Below are 18891 nucleotides of genomic sequence, written 5' to 3'. Positions count from 1 at the left end.
CTCAGGATAGGCCATGCATAGCTGATGTGTCTGGGTCCGACTCCCGGGACCTTCCTGGTTCCGGATCGCAGCGGAGGTCCTGACGTCACAGCGCTATGCGCCGCGCACAACATCGAGAGGACAGAACTTCCGCCGCGGCTGAAGAGGAAGGTAAGATTAGTTGCACTGACTGGCGGGGTCCGACTCCCGGGACCCGCCAATCAGCTGTTTTGAAGGGGCCGCAGCACTCGTACGAGAGCTGCTTCCCCTTCATTTCACTACTCGCTCACACTGTGAATCGCCGACACCGATTCACAGTGTGACAGGAATGAAGGGGAGCAGCTCTCGTACGAGTGCTGCGGCCCCTTCAAAACAGCTGATTGGCGGGTCCCGGGAGTCGGACCCCGCCAGTCAGGGCAACTAATCTTACCTTCCTCTTCAGCCGCGGCGGAAGTTCTGTCCTCTCGATGTTGTGTGTGGCGCATAGCGCTGTGACGTCAGGACCTCCGCTGCGATCCGGAACCAGGAAGGTAAGGTCAGTCTGTTACTATAGCAACAGGGGCCCGCGGCCCGAGTTACTATAGTAACTTTTTATTGATGTGGTGCGGGGGGCTGTGGGCCCCCCTGGCTTCGGGCCCGGTCGCAATTGCGACCGCTGCGACCCCTATAGCTACGCCAGTGTAGATATGAGATAGATAGATAGATAGATAGATAGATAGATAGATAGATAGATAGATAGATAGATAGATAGATAGATAGATAGATAGATAGATAGATAGATATGAGATAGATAGATATGAGATAGATAGATATGAGATAGATAGATATGAGATAGATAGATATGAGATAGATAGATAGATAGATAGATAGATAGATAGATAGATAGATAGATGATAGATAGATAGATAGATAGATAGATAGATAGATAGATAGATAGATAGATAGATAGATAGATAGATATGAGATAGATAGATAGATAGATAGATAGATAGATAGATAGATAGATAGATAGATAGATAGATAGATATGAGATATATAGATAGATAGTTAGATAGATAGATAGATATGAGATAGATAGATAGATAGATAGATAGATAGATAGATAGATAGATAGATAGATAGATAGGAGATAGATAGATAGATAGATAGATAGATAGATAGATAGATAGATAGATAGATAGATAGATAGATAGGAGATAGATAGATAGATAGATAGATAGATAGATAGATAGATAGATAGATAGATAGATAGATAGATAGATAGATAGATAGATAGATATGAGATAGATAGATATGAGATAGATAGATAGATAGATAGATAGATAGATAGATAGATATGAGATATATAGATAGATAGATAGATAGATAGATAGATAGATAGATAGATAGATAGATAGATAGATATGAGATAGATAGATAGATAGATAGATAGATAGATAGATAGATAGATAGATAGATAGGAGATAGATAGATAGATAGATAGATAGATAGATAGATAGATAGATAGATAGATAGATAGATAGATAGATAGATATGAGATAGATAGATATGAGATAGATAGATAGATAGATAGATAGATAGATAGATAGATAGATAGATAGATATGAGATAGATAGATATGAGATAGATAGATAGATAGATAGATAGATAGATAGATAGATGATAGATAGATATTAGATAGATAGATAGATAGATAGATAGATAGATAGATAGATAGATAGATAGATAGATAGATATGAGATAGATAGATAGATAGATAGATAGATATGAGATAGATAGATAGATATGAGATAGATATGAGATAGATAGATAGATAGATAGATAGATAGATAGATAGATAGATAGATAGATAGATAGATAGATAGATAGATAGGAGATAGATAGATAGATAGATAGATAGATAGATAGATAGATAGATAGATAGGAGATAGATAGATAGATAGATAGATAGATAGATAGATAGATAGATAGATAGATAGATAGATAGATAGATATGAGATAGATAGATATGAGATAGATAGATATGAGATAGATAGATATGAGATAGATAGATAGATAGATAGATAGATAGATAGATAGATAGATAGATAGATAGATAGATAGATAGATAGATAGATAGATAGATAGATATGAGATATATAGATAGATAGATAGATAGATAGATAGATAGATAGATAGATAGATAGATAGATAGATAGATAGATATGAGATAGATAGATAGATAGATAGATAGATAGATAGATAGATAGATAGATAGATAGATAGATAGATAGATAGATATGAGATAGATAGATAGATAGATAGATAGATAGATAGATAGATAGATAGATAGATAGATAGATAGATAGATAGATAGATAGATACTTTGTCTGTTATGCTAAACTGTCAGCCCTGAGGTGTGGCTGCTCAGCATGACAGACATACATACACACAGTGAAGGGGTTAAGAGCTGGATTACTAGTTGCTACTTACATCTGCTGTGGGGTCAGAGAGCAGCTGGTACTGCAGGGGAGCAGCAGACACGGACACCATCTTCTTGCTGTAGCCATTCCTTTCTCTCTGAACAGGTCACGAGGAAGAGGGAAACAGCAAGAAGTGAGCTGATTGGGTGGACAGTACAGTGGGCGGGGCTGGGTCTCGTAAGATGAGTGGATTCATCTATCATTCATTTTCCACCGTCTTGTTCCCCCTCCACGCAATGACTCTCTGACAGCTGAGCTGCCACCAATGCTTTATGCTACATTACTGGGTCTCTTTTGTACCACAGCAGGGACCCAGCAATGTAGAGCAATCATTGCAGCGCTAGTGTGGTGAGGGGGGCCTGCGGGCCCCCCTAGCTACGGGGCCCGGTCGCAGTTGCGACCGCTGCGACCCCTATTGCTACGCCACTGCATGTATGTGTATCTCAGCATAGCAGAGTTGAAACTGCTATGCTGTGACAGCTCTGCAAGGGGGAGTAACAGATCGGCCGTGCTCCCGGACGGGCGGCCACACAGGCAGTGTGCCTGAACAACGAGCACCAGTGCCTTGCAGGGGTGAGTACTCTGCCTGTCAGTGGTATTAAAAGAACTTATTTAATACCACTGTCAATGTTGGATGCTTAATATTGCTCCGTACTGCCTACTAGCAGTTCTATTCACCATCTACCCTACAGAATATCTGCTTTAGTTAGGGACAATGGCCTGCCGAGGCTGCACGCTGGGCAGCTGACTTAGTTTGCTCTGCACAGGGGAACGGAGCCGAGCTGTGTGTGAGTAAAGTCCGTACACAGACAGCTGATAGCGGCTCTCCTTCCCCCAGCCCTCACCACGTGTGTGTGAATGACCTGGCAGCTCAACTTACATAATAAATAATAAAGAAACTGTGCTTCAGTATACTAACTGCCTGACAGGCAGAGTACTCACCCCTGCAAGGCACTGGTGCTCGTTGTTCAGGCACACTGCCTGTGTGGCCGCCCGTCCGGGAGCACGGCCGATCTGTTACTCCCCCTTGCAGAGCTGTCACAGCATAGCAGTTTCAACTCTGCTATGCTGAGATACACATACATGATAACACACAAGCTGTGATTCGCAAGTCATTGACTGCCTGACAGGGCAGAGTATTTGCTGATACATCATTCACAGGTCACTATCTAGGCAATTCAACAGTGCTGTCACTTGTTGTGGCTTGTTCCTTTCCTACTCCTGTGTAGTTGCTGGCACGCTGCGGTTTCGACTCTGCTGTGTCGTGTCTGCTCACACAGGATATTTGTGCATGCAATCTATGCAGTTATATGCATGTACATGGAACCCATTGCAGCAAGATTGATGTAGGGGTTTCCCCATCGCTGGGCTTTATCTACAGCCCGTTGGAGGAACGTTAATAATAATTTTTTGCTTGCAATTGACTGTTTTCTCACCAACACTGAGAGGTCAGTCGTCTATATAAATCAATATACTACTATAGAATTGGAGCAATTTAATTTAGACATAATTTGTCATATTGTGCCAATCTAGGGGACTTTGGCGCAACGTAAATTACATCCAACATTGTTTTTAATAACAATTTAATAATAAAGTATTTTTTATTTTTTACATCTATGAAACACACTACTTTTCCTACTCCCCCTGTTCCTTCAATGAGGTATTATTTTGGCACTATACAGTATTGAGTTATTATTTCGGCATTATTCAGTATGGCGGTATTATTTCTGCACTGTATGGAGATATTATTTCAGCACTGTATGGAGGTATTAGTTCGGCACTATATAATATGGAGGTATTATTTCGGCATTATTCAGTATGGCGGTATTATTTCAGCACTGTATGGCGGTATTATTTCAGCACTGTATGGAGGTATTATTTCAGCACTGTATGGAGGTATTATTTCCGCACTGTATGGAGGTATTAGTTCGGCACTATATAATATGGAGGTATTATTTCGGCATTATACAGTATGGCGCTATTATTTCAGCACTGTATGGAGGTATTATTTCAGCACTGTATGGAGGTATTATTTCAGCACTGTATGGAGGTATTATTTCCGCACTGTATGGAGGTATTATTTCGGCACTATATAATATGGAGGTATTATTTCGGCATTATACAGTATGGCGCTATTATTTCAGCACTGTATGGAGGTATTATTTCTGCACTGTATGGAGGTATTCGTTCGGCAGTATTCAATATGGAGGTATTATTTTGGCACTATACAGTATCGAGTTATTATTTCGGCATTATACAGTATGGCAGTATTATTTCCACACTGTATGGAGGTATTCGTTCGGCAGTATTCAATATGGAGGTATTATTTCGGCACTATATAATATGGAGGTATTATTTCGGCACTATACAGTATGGCGCTATTATTCCAGCACTGTATGGAGGTATTATTTCTGCACTGTATGGAGGTATTATTCAGTCACTGTATGGAGATATTATTTTGGCACTATACAGTTTGGAGGTATTATTTCAACACAGTATGGCGGTATTATTTTAGCACTGTATGGAGTTATTATTTTGGCACTATACAGTTTGGAGGTATTATTTTAACACTGTATGGAGGTATTATTTTAACACTGTATGGAGGTATTATTTTGGCACTGTATGGAGTTATTATTTTGGCACTGTATGGAGGTATTATTTTGGCACTGTATAGAGTTATTATTTTGGCACTGTATGGAGGTATTATTTTGGGACTGTATGGAGTTATTATTTTGGCACTGTATGGAGTTATTATTTTAGCACTGTATGGAGTTATTATTTTAGCACTGTATGGAGTTATTATTTTAGCACTGTATGGAGTTATTATTTTGGCACTGTATGGAGTTATTATTTTAGCACTGTATGGAGTTATTATTTTGGCACTGTATGGAGGTATTATTTTGGGACTGTATGGAGTTATTATTTTAGCACTGTATGGAGTTATTATTTTAACACTGTATGGAGGTATTATTTTGGCACTGTATGGAGTTATTATTTTGGCACTGTATGGAGGTATTATTTTGGCACTGTATGGAGGTATTATTTTGGCACTATACAGTATTACGTAAAAACACTTTGGCAGCAATATTTAGAATCTGTATGGAAGTACCACTTAGGCTTAGTATATGGAGATATTTTGCTGCTCTGTAAAGTGCTATTATTTAGGCACTATATACCAGCATTATATGGCCATAATATAAAGGTATATTTTCATCAAGGAGACTAAATCTAGAGACTCTCATTTCTCTACTAAGAAATACTAATGAAATGACAAAAAGTATGGCACACATTATTTATTTTATGTGGATAGAAAGGTGATGGATGGATGGACGGACGGACGGACGGACGGACGGACGGACGGACAGACAGATAGATAGATATGAGATAGATAGATATGAGATAGATAGATAGATATGAGATAGATAGATATGAGATAGATAGATAGATAGATAGATAGATAGATAGATAGATAGATAGATAGATAGATAGATAGATAGATAGATATGAGATAGATAGATATGAGATAGATAGATAGATAGATAGATAGATAGATAGATAGATAGATAGATATTAGATAGATAGATAGATAGATAGATAGATAGATAGATAGATAGATAGATAGATAGATAGATAGATATGAGATAGATAGACAGACAGACAGACAGATGATAGATAGATAGATAGATAGATAGATAGATAGATAGATAGATAGATAGATAGATAGATAGATAGATAGATAGATAGATAGATAGATAGATAGATATGAGATAGATATGAGATAGATATGAGATAGATATGAGATAGATATGAGATAGATATGAGATAGATAGATAGATAGATAGATAGATAGATAGATAGATAGATAGATAGATAGATAGATTATTTCGGTTATAATACATATTGAGCAGTGAGCAAATTTCATGGCATTCTGTTTTGATATATTTGCGGGGTAACTCTGTGATCCTGTTATGAGGCGGTAGAACATTCTGCAGCAGGAACATGTTCCACTCTGCATCTCATGGAGACTTCTAGATAATTGATTCCGGTGCCTTCTCTTCAGGTAAACAGCAATAAAACTCTCGATTCTGCTGGAGCTCCGGATAATGGAAGGTGATTAATACGGAGGCGCTCGGGGCAGACTCGGGTTTACACAGCTGCTCATCTGCGCAGGCACTGGGGGAGGGGATACGGTAAATCAAGGCGGAAAATACAATTTCATCTGTTCTATTCAGGAAGAGGGAGAGGAAAGAAGCACAGGAGCCGTGAAAATGTAACGATCCAGAAAATACAAGTCGTTCACTAATATCAAGATGTAATAAATTCAATGTATCCTTAGTTATGTCTAAATCTAAAAAAAAATCTATAATAGAGAAAGAAAGAAAGAAAAATAAAGAAGATATGAGATAGACAGACAGACAGACAGACAGACATAGATAGATAGATAGATAGATAGATAGATAGATAGATAGATAGATAGATAGATAGATAGATATGAGATAGATAGATAGATAGATAGATAGATAGATAGATAGATAGATAGATAGATAGATAGATAGATAGATAGATATGAGATAGATAGATAGATAGATAGATAGATAGATAGATAGATATGAGATAGATAGATAGATAGATAGATATGAGATAGATAGATAGATATGAGATAGATAGATAGATAGATATGAGATAGATAGATAGATATGAGATAGATAGATAGATAGATAGATAGATAGATAGATAGATAGATAGATAGATAGATAGATAGATAGATAGATAGATAGATAGATAGATATGAGATAGATAGATATGAGATAGATAGATCTCTAATAGATAGATAGATAGATGATAGATAGATAGATAGATAGATAGATAGATAGATAGATAGATAGATAGATAGATAGATAGATAGATAGATGATAGACAGATAGATAGATAGATAGATAGATAGATAGATAGATAGATAGATAGATGATAGACAGATAGATAGATAGGAGATAGATAGATAGATAGATAGATAGATAGATAGATAGATAGATAGATAGATAGATAGATAGATAGATAGATAGATATAAGATAGATGATAGATAGATAGATAGATAGATAGATAGATAGATAGATAGATAGATATTGTCACGGGCACAGGGTATGTGGACCCACTAGGCCGCTCCGCCATAGCAGGGAGGCAGCTGACCAGGTCACAGTCTATGCGGAAGTAAATGGCAGGCAGTAATGCATGGGTACCTGAAATAGTCCGGCCGGTGGCTGTGGCCTCAGCACGGATGGAGGCAGGTGCGGCAAGTGGCTCCAGACGTGGCGGGCAGTATCCGATGAAGCGGTAGACACTAGACATGGCAGATGACACTTGGCGTGGCAGAAGACACTTGGTGTGGCAGATGGCACTTGACGTGGTAGATGGCACTTGACGTGGCAGATGACACTTGGCGTGGCAGATGACACTTGACGTGGCAGACACAGGAACAATACGGAATACAGGAACTGTAACAGGGCACGGGTAACAGCTGGAACGGGAGACAATAAGGAACCATTTGCGAGACAGACTGGGAAAGACTAACAACGCTCAGGCATCGAACTAGGGGGCTGGACCCCTCTTATAGCCCAGGGTACTCACGGGTCAAAGGTCGTTCAAGATGTCTGGTGTGCGCGCACGATCGTCCCCGCTCCTGCGGGCTCCGGCGGAGGTGAGTGGATGCAAGTGCTGGCGTCTCCTGAGGAGGAGTCTGGGGCCAGCGCTTGCCGACTCGTGGCTGTGGCTGTCAGCGGGAGGCTGGAGCGGACAGCCCGCAGCGACGGACATTACAGTATCCCCCCTCTTACGCCCCCTCTTCTTGGGACCGGAGCGAGAGAGAAACTTATTTAGAAGAGTAGGGACATTGAGGTTCTCCTCTGGTTCCCAGGACCTCTCTTCGGGATCAAACCCCCTCCAATCCACCAAATAAAAGGTCTTTCCTCTCACTCTCTCGGTATCCAAGATCTCCTTGACCTCAAAGATGTCCGAGGAGCCGCTGGGAGCAACCGCAGGGCTGGGAGTCTTGGAATAGCGGTTTAGGATCGCAGGCTTCAGGAGGGAGACGTGGAAGGAGTTGGGAATCCTGAGGGTAGGAGGCAGCCGAAGCTTGTAGGCGACAGGGTTGATCTGCTGCAGGACCTCGAATGGTCCAAGGAACCTGGGAGCGAACTTGTATGAGGGCACCTTCAAGCGAATGTTCCGAGAGGACAGCCAGACTTTAGTCCCCGGAAGATACTGAGGCGGCTCTCTTCTCTTGGTATCTGCCTTTCGCTTCATGCGATCTACTGCCAGCAAAATAGAGAACCGGGTCTGTTGCCAGATTTGCAGGAAGTCCCCATATGCAGAGTCAGCAGCGGGAACCTGAGATGAAGTCGACACAGGAAGAGGGACTCGGTAAAGACCAAATTAGTTGGTGTTGGACTTTCAGATTTGTCATTTGGTGGTAGTTGAGGAAGAAGTCGTCTTGTCCTGGCCGGGGAGGAAGATTTTCGAATAAAACCCCTCTCCAAGTTCTCCTTGATATAGGCTGACATCGATAAAGTCTCTGGCAAGGAGAGATGATATACTCGTCCACGGGGAAGAGAAGCATTGGGAACCAGTTCAACGGGACAGTCATAATTCCGATGTGGAGGCAACGTCTCAGCCTCTCGTTTACAAAAGACATCCGCAAAACTGGCATACTGAGAAGGTAGATCGGAGAGTGACTGAGGCAGAGGGGGCACAACAGGACGGACTTGTGACAGGCAATGGCTATGGCATCTGGGACCCCATTGAAGAACCTCTCCAGAGCTCCAGTCGAGTGTCGGGGCGTGTAGACGGAGCCATGGCAGACCCAGCAGGATAGGATTGATAGCCTTGGGTAGTACCAGGAAGGTGATCTGTTCTGAGTGAAGAGCTCCGACCCGTAGTGTCAACGGCTCAGTGATGAGCATGATTGGATCAGGCAACGGTAGACCATTCACAGAGGCAACTGCCAGGGGTCTCTCCAGACGGACTCTGGGTAGTTGAAACCGATCCACTAGATCCTGGTGGATAAAATTAGCAGCCGCTCCAGAGTCAAGATAGGCGGAGGAAGGATGTGATGTCTGTCCGGTGACGATGGCCACAGGTATCGACAATTTGGAAGAGGTTTTAACGTTTGGAGACGTTCCATGCCAGCTCGGCTGCTAGGGTACGGAAGGAGATCGCATACTCCCCTACTGTGGAGCCTTCTTGCTTGAGTGTCAACAGAGTGGCTGCGGCAGAGGATATTCGACCCGGCTCCTCGAACACTGCACGAAAGGACTGCAGGAACAAGGCTAGGTCCGAGGATACAGGTCCTTGTTGCTCCAAGATTGGGTTCGCCCATGTGAGGGCCTTGCCAGCGAGGAGGGAGATAATAAATGCCACTTTGGCCTCCTCGGAGGGGAAGAGATGAGGCCGTAGCCTAAAATGCACCGTGCATTGATTGAGAAATCCTCTACATGCTCTGGGGTCACCGTCGTAGCGAGGAGGAAGAGGCAGAGGAACTGTGGATCCGGAACAAACAGGGGGAGCAACAGGCAGTGGCACAGCAACAGCCTCAGGAGGAAGAACCGGGGGTGGAACAGCGAGTAGATCCAGGCGGACCAGGAAAGAATTCACCGCCTCAAGGAGTTGATACTGACGTGTGCGTAGGTCCTGCATTTCTGTCTGAATCTTCTGTACTGGGGTCTTGGGCTGGCCAGCGGGTTCCATGGCCTGAGCGTACTGTCACGGGCACAGGGTATGTGGACCCACTAGGCCGCTCCGCCGTAGCAGGGAGGCAGCTGACCAGGTCACAGTCTATGCGGAAGTAAATGGCGAACAATAATGCTTGGGTACCTGAAATAGTCCGGGCGGTGGCTGTGGCCTCAGCACGGATGGAGGCAGGGTGCGGCAAGTGGCGCTAGACGTGGCGGGCAGTATCCGATGAAGCGGTAGACACTAGACGTGGCAGATGACACTTGGCGTGGCAGAAGACACTTGGCGTGGCAGATGGCACTTGACGTGGCAGATGGCACTTGACGTGGCAGATGGCACTTGACGTGGCAGACACAGGAACAATACGGAATACAGGAACGGTAACAGGGCACGGGTAACAGCTGGAACGGGAGACAATAAGGAACCATTTGCGAGACAGACTGGGAAAGACTAACAATGCTCAGGCATCGAACTAGGGGGCTTGACCCCTCTTATAGCCCAGGGTACTCACGGGTCAAAGGTCGTTCAAGATGTCCGGTGCGCGCGCTGTCCCTTTAAGAGCGGGGCTCCGGCGGAGGTGAGTGGATGCAAGCGCTGGCATCTCCTGAGGAGGAGGCTGGGGCCACGGACATTATAGATAGATATAGATAGATAGATAGATAGATAGATAGATAGATAGATAGATAGATAGATAGATAGATAGATAGATAGATAGATAGATAGATAGATAGAGAGAGAGATAGATAGATAGATAGATAGATAGATAGATAGATAGATAGATAGATATGAGATAGATAGATAGATAGATAGATAGATAATGAGAGATATGAGATAGATGATAGATGATAGATAGATAGATAGATAGATAGATAGATAGATAGATAGATAGATAGATAGATAGATAGATAGATAGATAGATAGATAGATATGAGATAGATGATAGATAGATAGATAGATAGATAGATAGATAGATAGATAGATAGATAGATAGATAGATAGATAGATAGATAGATAGATAGATAGATAGATAGATATGAGATAGATAGATAGATAGATAGATAGATAGATAGATAGATAGATAGATAGATAGATAGATAGGAATATAATGACATTCGGGGTCTCGGCTGGAGATTTTGGATAGGGGCTCAGTAGCTTCAGATTGTACCTGTGGGTTTTTAATATACGGGTTTGGTTTGCAGACTGGTTATTGGGGTTTGGATGATGAATATTTTGCAGCAGAAGTGCAGGAAATACAATGTCTCCACTGAGAGGTTTGGGGGCCCCCCAGCGAGAGTCAGACAGCAGCGCCACAAATTAAGATCATGTCACTGGGTCGTGAGAAGAAGAGGAGAAATGTGATGATGTGAATCTCCTCAGATTGAAACCGTTACAAGTGTTTATTGCCACTTGTACCGGACATCGGGAAAATCAATGCTGATAATTAACCCCCTCCTGCCGCAAATCAGCGCTGACTCCAACTACTGACACTCATGAAATGTGCACTACACAATCACATTATAGTCTGTAGATAGACAGACAGACAGACAGACAGACAGACAGACAGACAGATAGATAGATAGATAGATAGATAGATAGATAGATAGATAGATATGAGATAGATAGATATGAGATAGATAGATAGATAGATAGATAGAGAGAGAGAGATAGATAGATAGATAGATAGATAGATAGATAGATAGATAGATAGATAGATAGATAGATAGATGATAGATAGATAGATAGATAGATAGATAGATAGATAGATAGATAGATAGATAGATAGATAGATAGATAGATAAATAGATAGATAGATAGATAGATAGATAGATAGATATGAGATAGATAGATATGAGATAGATAGATAGATAGATAGATAGATAGAGAGAGAGAGAGAGAGAGAGAGAGATAGATAGATAGATAGATAGATAGATAGATGATAGATAGATAGATAGATAGATAGATAGATAGATAGATAGATAGATAGATAGATATGAGATAGATAGATAGATAGATAGATAGATAGATAGATAGATAGATAGATAGATAGATAGATAGATAGATAGATAGATAGATAGATAGATAGATAGATATGAGATAGATAGATAGATAGATAGATATGAGATAGATAGATAGATAGATAGATAGATAGATAGATAGATAGATAGATAGATAGACAGACAGACAGATAGATAGATAGATAGATAGATAGATAGATAGATAGATATGAGATAGATAGATATGAGATAGATAGATAGATAGATAGATAGATAGATAGATAGATAGAGAGAGAGAGATAGATAGATAGATAGATAGATAGATAGATAGATAGATAGATAGATAGATAGATGATAGATAGATAGATAGATAGATAGATAGATAGATAGATAGATAGATAGATAGATAGATAGATAGATATGAGATAGATAGATAGATAGATAGATAGATAGATAGATAGATAGATAGTTATGAGATAGATAGATAGATAGATAGATAGATAGATAGATAGATAGATAGATAGATAGATAGATAGACAGACAGACAGACAGACAGACAGACAGACAGACAGACAGACAGACAGATAGATAGATAGACAGACAGACAGACAGACAGACAGATAGATAGATAGATAGATAGATAGATAGATAGATAGATAGATAGATAGATAGATAATTTATGTATGTATGTATGAATGTATGTATGTATGTATGTGTACGAATGTATGTGTGTGTATATATGTATATGTGTATGTATATTTATGTGTGTGTGAATGTATGTGTGTGTGTAGGAGAATGTATGTGTGTGTGTAGGAGAATGTATGTGTGTGTGTGTGTGTGTGTGTGTGTGTGTGTGTGTGTGTGTGTGTTTTTTATGAGTTTATGTATGTGTATATTTACATGTGTGTGTGTATACATATATACGTGTGTATGTGTGTAGGATAATGTGTGTGTGTGTGTGTGTGTGTGTGTGTGTGTGTGTGTGTGTGTGTGTATTTAAGTGTGTGTGTGTGTGTGTGTGTGTGTATGTATCTGTGTGTATATGTGTGTAGTATAATGTGTGTGTGTGTGTGTGTGTGTGTGTGTATATATATGTGCGTGTGTGTGTGTCTCAGGCCTCATTTACACGAGCGTGTGCGTTTTGCGCGCGCAAAAAACGCTGCGTTTTGCGCGCGCAAAAGGCACTTGGCAGCTCCGTGTGTCATCCGTGTATGATGCGCGGCTGCGTGATTTTCGCGCAGCCGCCATCATAGAGATGAGGCTAGTCGACGTCCGTCACTGTCCAAGGTGCTGAAAGAGCTAACTGATCGGCAGTAACTCTTCCAGCACCCTCGACAGTGAATGCCGAACACAATATACACCAACCTGTGAATAAAAAAAGACTTTCATACTTACCATGAACTGCCTGCTTCCCCCAGTCCGGGCTCCCGGCCGTTGCCTTGGTGACGCGTCCCTCTCTTGTCATCCGGCCCCACCTCCCAGGATGACGCCGCAGTCCATGAGACCGCTGCAGCCTGTGATTGGCTGCAGCCTGTGCTTGGCCTGTGATTGGCTGCAGCCTGTGCTTGGCCTGTGATTGGCTGCAGCTGTCACTTGGACTTAACTGTCATCCCGGGAGGTCGGACCGGAGTTATCGGTAAATCAGAACGTCTTTTTTTTTTTACAGGTTCATAGATTTTCGTAGCGGAAGTCACTGTCCATGGTGCTGAACCAGTTTAACGCTTTCAGCACCGTGGACAGTGACTGTCTCCTGACGTCGCGTACCCGAACATTTTTTACCGGTTTCGGTCAAAACGAGTTTGGCCGAACCCGGTGAAGTTCGGTGCGCTCATCTCGAATTTGACACTCCGTTTGGATGTTTGTAAACAGAAAAGCACGTGGTGCTTTTCTGTTTACATTCAGGAGTTTGACAGCTCTTGCGCGAATCACGCAGTTCGCACGGAAGTGCTTCCGTGCGGCATGCGTGGTTTTCACGCACCCATTGACTTCAATGGGTGCGTGAGTGCGCGAAAAACGCACGATTATAGAACATGTCGTGAGTTTTTTTCTGCGCACACGCGCTGAGCGCAATTCACGCATCGTCTAAACTGCCCCATTGACTAATATAGGTGCGTACGACATGCGTGCAAAGCACGCGCGTCACACGCGCGTATATTACGTTCGTGTAAATGAGGCCTCACAGTGTCTGTGCGCTTGTGTATGTATGCATATGTGTTTATGTATGTATATTTATGTGTGTATGTATGAGTTTATGTATATGTATGTATATACTGTATGCATTTAATGATATATGCATGTGTGTATGTGTGTATGTATGTATGTATGTGTGTCTGTATGAAAGTGTGTACATATATTTGAATGTGTGAATTTATGTGTATATAGGAATATGTTTATATGTATGTATACCGATGTAGCAAACATTAACTGATGTTTGTATGTGTGTATGTACAGTATGTATATATGTGTTTGTATCTTGTGTATGTGTGTGTACGTATATATGTGCGTGTTGTGTGTGTGTTTGCACAAATAAATTTGTGTGTGTGTGTGTGTGTGTGTGTGTTTATGTTGGTAGGGAAGTGTGACACTAATTTGAACAGAGTCTTAATAATTTGCTACTTACTCCAAGTTGACTTCTAATATTCTTAATAATTCATAGTAAGAAGTGTGTGGTGCCTTATAATACCGACCCCAACAATGACAAAACCTCTTTCTGAAGCTCCTCCTTCCCTCCTCTGAGAGGTTCCGCAGCAGCTGGACTACATACTAGGAGGTGTAGCATCTTATAGACTTTTAAGCTAATCACAGATTGACATGAAGTTTACTAAAGGAAAGTGAGAAGAACAGTACGGGAGACGGCGCTCCCTGATCTCCTGGGGGTCAGAGACTTTCCACACAATCTTCTAATAAAATACAATTAAGAAAACATCAAACAAGGAAAATGAAGAGTGAAGAAAGGATGAGAGTCAAAGTGTGAATATATAGAAGGTAAAACTTACACCATTGTCTCCTGCGTGTCTCCTGCGTGTCTCCTGCTAGTCTCCTGCTTGTCTCCTGCTAGTCTCCTGCTTGTCTCCTGCTAGTCTCCTGCTAGTCTCCTGCTAGTCTCCTGCTTGTCTCCTGCGTGTCTCCTGCTTGTCTCCTGCGTGTCTCCTGCTTGTCTCCTGCTTGTCTCCTGATAGTCTCCTGCTTGTCTCCTGATAGTCTCCTGCTTGTCTCCTGATAGTCTCCTTATAGTCTCCTGCTTGTCTCCTGCTAGTCTCCTGCTAGTCTCCTGCTTGTCTCCTGCGTGTCTCCTGCTAGTCTCCTGCTAGTCTCCTGCTTGTCTCCTGCTTGTCTCCTGCTTGTCTCCTGCTTGTCTCCTGATAGTCTCCTGATAGTCTCCTGATAGTCTCCTGATAGTCTCCTGATAGTCTCCTGATAGTCTCCTGCTTGTCTCCTGATAGTCTCCTGATAGTCTCCTGATAGCCTCCTTGTAGTCTCCTGCTTGTCTCCTGCTAGAATCCTGCTAGTCTCCTGCTTGCCTCCTGGTAGTCTTCTGCTTGTCTCCTGCTTGTCTCCTGATAGTCTTCTGCTTATCTCCTGCTAGTCTCCTGGCATTCTCCTGCTAGTCTCCTGCTTGCCTCCTGGTATTCTTCTGCTTGTCTCCTGCTTGTCTCCTGATAGTCTCCTGCTTGTCTCCTGCTTGCCTCCTGGTAGTCTTCTGCTTGTCTCCTGCTAGTCTCCTGGCATTCTCCTGCTAGTCTCCTGCTTGCCTCCTGGTATTCTTCTGCTTGTCTCCTGCTTGTCTCCTGATAGTCTCCTGCTTGTCTCCTGCTAGTCTCCTGCTTGCCTCCTGGTAGTCTTCTGCTTGTCTCCTGCTTGTCTCCTGATAGTCTTCTGCTTATCTTCTGCTTGTCTCCTGGTAGTCTCCTGGCATACTCCTGGTAGTCTTCTGCTTGTCTCCTGCTTGTCTCCTGGTAGTCTCCTGGCATACTCCTGGTAGTCTTCTGCTTGTCTCCTGCTTGTCTCCTGGTAGTCTCCTGGCATACTCCTGCTAGTCTCCTGCTAGTTTCCTGCTTGCCTCTTGGTAGTCTTCTGCTTGTCTCCTTCTTGTCTCCTTCTTGTCTCCTGATAGTCTCCTGCTTGTCTCCTGCTAGTCTCCTGCTTGTCTCCTGGTAGTCTCCTGGCATACTCCTGGTAGTCTCCTGCTTGTCTCCTGGTAGTCTCCTGGCATACTCCTGGTAGTCTCCTGCTTCTCTCCAGGTTGTTTCAGAGCTTTCCTTCGAGGGTTAAGCAGTGGTGGCTGGGTGTATATATGAAGACTAGGTAATAACACATCCAGCGTTTTTCTTCTTCTATAATAGAAGTCACAGCTGATGGGAGGTGGAGGAGCCTCTGCTCGTGTGGCAGAGAGGGGAGAGGCGTCTCTTTAGACACCAGTCCATCCATCTGACCTGACAGAGACGTCAAAATCAAATTAAGAGTTTCCAATGCAAGGACTCCGGGCTCCCTGACTTGAGAAGCCTCAGTTCTCCGTGTGAGATGCTGCAGGAGCCTCCCCATGCATTGACAGGAGCTGAGGATGAGACAGGAGACGTCTGGTTTGGTGCTTCCTTTCATTGACAATCACAAGGACACAGGGGAATTTGTTTTCCTACTTTTGGGGCCATATTCTAAATTTATCCTAAACTCTGAAACATGCCCCGAAGGTTCCGTCTCAACTCCCATGGCAGCTTCTCCTTCATCACCTCCTTGCTGAGTTCTTCTGAAGCTCATAGCTCCCTGGTCTTTCAGTTGATGGGGATGCTTGTCTTAGTCAATGTTTCCCTTTCTTGCCCCTTAAACTGCTACTGCCACAACAAGACTGGTCTGGTACAATGCCATGTCCTATCTCCTCAGCAGGAGTTCCCTGAGGAGGTCCCTCACTGGGTCCAAAACCTGTCACTCACTGGAAGTAATATCACCTTCCTTCAAGGGACCTTCCTCCGGAGATATGGGACACCTAACCTCACGACTCTCCTTCTCACCCACAACAACATTCAAGCCATAGAGTCAAAGGCGTTCATTGATCTCCCCAACCTGACCACCTTAGACCTCAGCAACAACCCCTTGGAGTCTTTATCTAACAAAACGTTTCTTGGACTAACTCAATTGGAAACCTTAAAGTTCAACAATGTCCTTCAAGAAGCGTCTCAGAAGCAGCTATTTAACTCTCCATGGACTGAAGGCTTGAGGAACCTCAAGACTTTAGAACTTACTGGCAATGATTTCCAAGATTTCCCCAATAACGTGTTGGATCTCAGGAGCTTGAGAACGATCTACCTTGGAAATAATTCTATTAAGACAATTGATAAAGAAACAATCCCACAACTCAAGGAAAGGGAAGTTCAAGTTTATCTGAGCCCCAACCCAATAGTCTGCGACTGTAAGATCACCGACATGATCGTGTGGCTCAAAAATACTTCTCAAACTTCAGAAGCCTCAAGTCTCCAGTGCTCAGAACCACCAAACCTAAATGGTACCCTGGTCTTCAGCTTGAAAACTGACCGACTCAAGTGTAACAACGAAGATCTTGAGACAGCCTCCTATGTCTTCTTTGGAATAGTGCTGGCTCTGATAGGAGTTATATTCCTTATGGTCCTCTACTTGAACCGACGAGGGATTAAGAGGTGGCTCAACAACTTCCGAGAAGCCTGCAGGGACCAGATGGAAGGATATCATTACCGATATGAACAAGACTCTGACCCAAGGAGGTCCAATGCTTCAACTGGGATTTAAAACTTGAGAAACTGCTCCCCAGCCCGACCCGTCTACAAGATTTCTTACTATTTATTGAAATGCAAAAGGAAATGAAGTCATAATATGTATATATGTATATGTATCCTGTAGAGTGTATATATTGTATGCAATACACGGCACGTCCTACAAGATCCACAGGGTGAGCAGTATTTATTGTAACAGACGGGACTAGGGCTCCCCGAGATATACAGGTCTATATATATAACAGGAATAGAGCGCCACCTCTCGGCTCTAGAAGTTACTGCAGAGGACGTATCGCAGGGAGATCATGACTAGGAGAAGACCCTGTGCAAACAGTAAGGAGAAGTGTCCTGTCCATGTGACATAAGAGGGAAAAGGATACAGTCTTGTTAGAAAAAGACACATGTCAAGGGGGGGGGGGGGTAATAAGAAAGACGCACTTGCGGCATTTTTCTCTAGAATGATAATATACAGGAGCCCCAGGATGTCATGTCATTTTTCATCCTATACAGACGCAATGTGTATGAAGGTAACATGCGGGGACTACAGAACAAACTGCGACATTTACTAATAGAACCTCGTTAGAATGAATTAAATTGTGAAATATTTGTCTTAAATTAAAGGTACAGGCACAAATAAAGTCAGATCTGTACTCTGCAGCTGAGACTTGAGACAGGCAGAACCCGAAAACTAGGACGTAAAGTAATTAATTGCATAGTACAGATGTAGCAGAGCTGAAGTTCTTAACTGACATAATTCATTGATATATCACCAATAGTAATGTATGGTGTTACATAGGACTGCTGTTAACACTGCTACATTAGCTGTACTCAGAGTTATCACTGTTATCTACAGTGTTACATAGGACTGCATGTAATATCTACTACATTATCTGTACTCAGAGAGTAATGGCTGTGTTATCTGTGGTGTTCCATAGGACTGCAGGTAACATCTACTACATAATCTGTACTCAGAGAGTTATCACTGTGTT

General features: G+C 42.4%; 1 protein-coding gene across 1 annotated transcript; it reads left to right on the top strand.

The window, feature by feature from the left end:
* The first annotated feature begins 16139 nt into the window (after positions 1–16139).
* Positions 16140–18059, top strand: LOC142740365 (trophoblast glycoprotein-like). The gene has a single exon (XM_075849915.1). The coding sequence runs from the start codon at positions 16839–16841 to the stop codon at positions 17916–17918; it is 1080 nt and encodes a 359-aa protein (XP_075706030.1). The 5' UTR covers positions 16140–16838; the 3' UTR covers positions 17919–18059.
* Positions 18060–18891: the final 832 nt, after the last annotated feature.

The sequence above is a fragment of the Rhinoderma darwinii genome, chromosome 2 (assembly GCF_050947455.1).
Source record: "Rhinoderma darwinii isolate aRhiDar2 chromosome 2, aRhiDar2.hap1, whole genome shotgun sequence".
Lineage (NCBI taxonomy): Eukaryota > Metazoa > Chordata > Amphibia > Anura > Rhinodermatidae > Rhinoderma > Rhinoderma darwinii.
The sequence above is the reverse complement of the archived record's forward strand: the minus strand, read 5'-3'. Positions and strand labels throughout refer to the sequence as shown.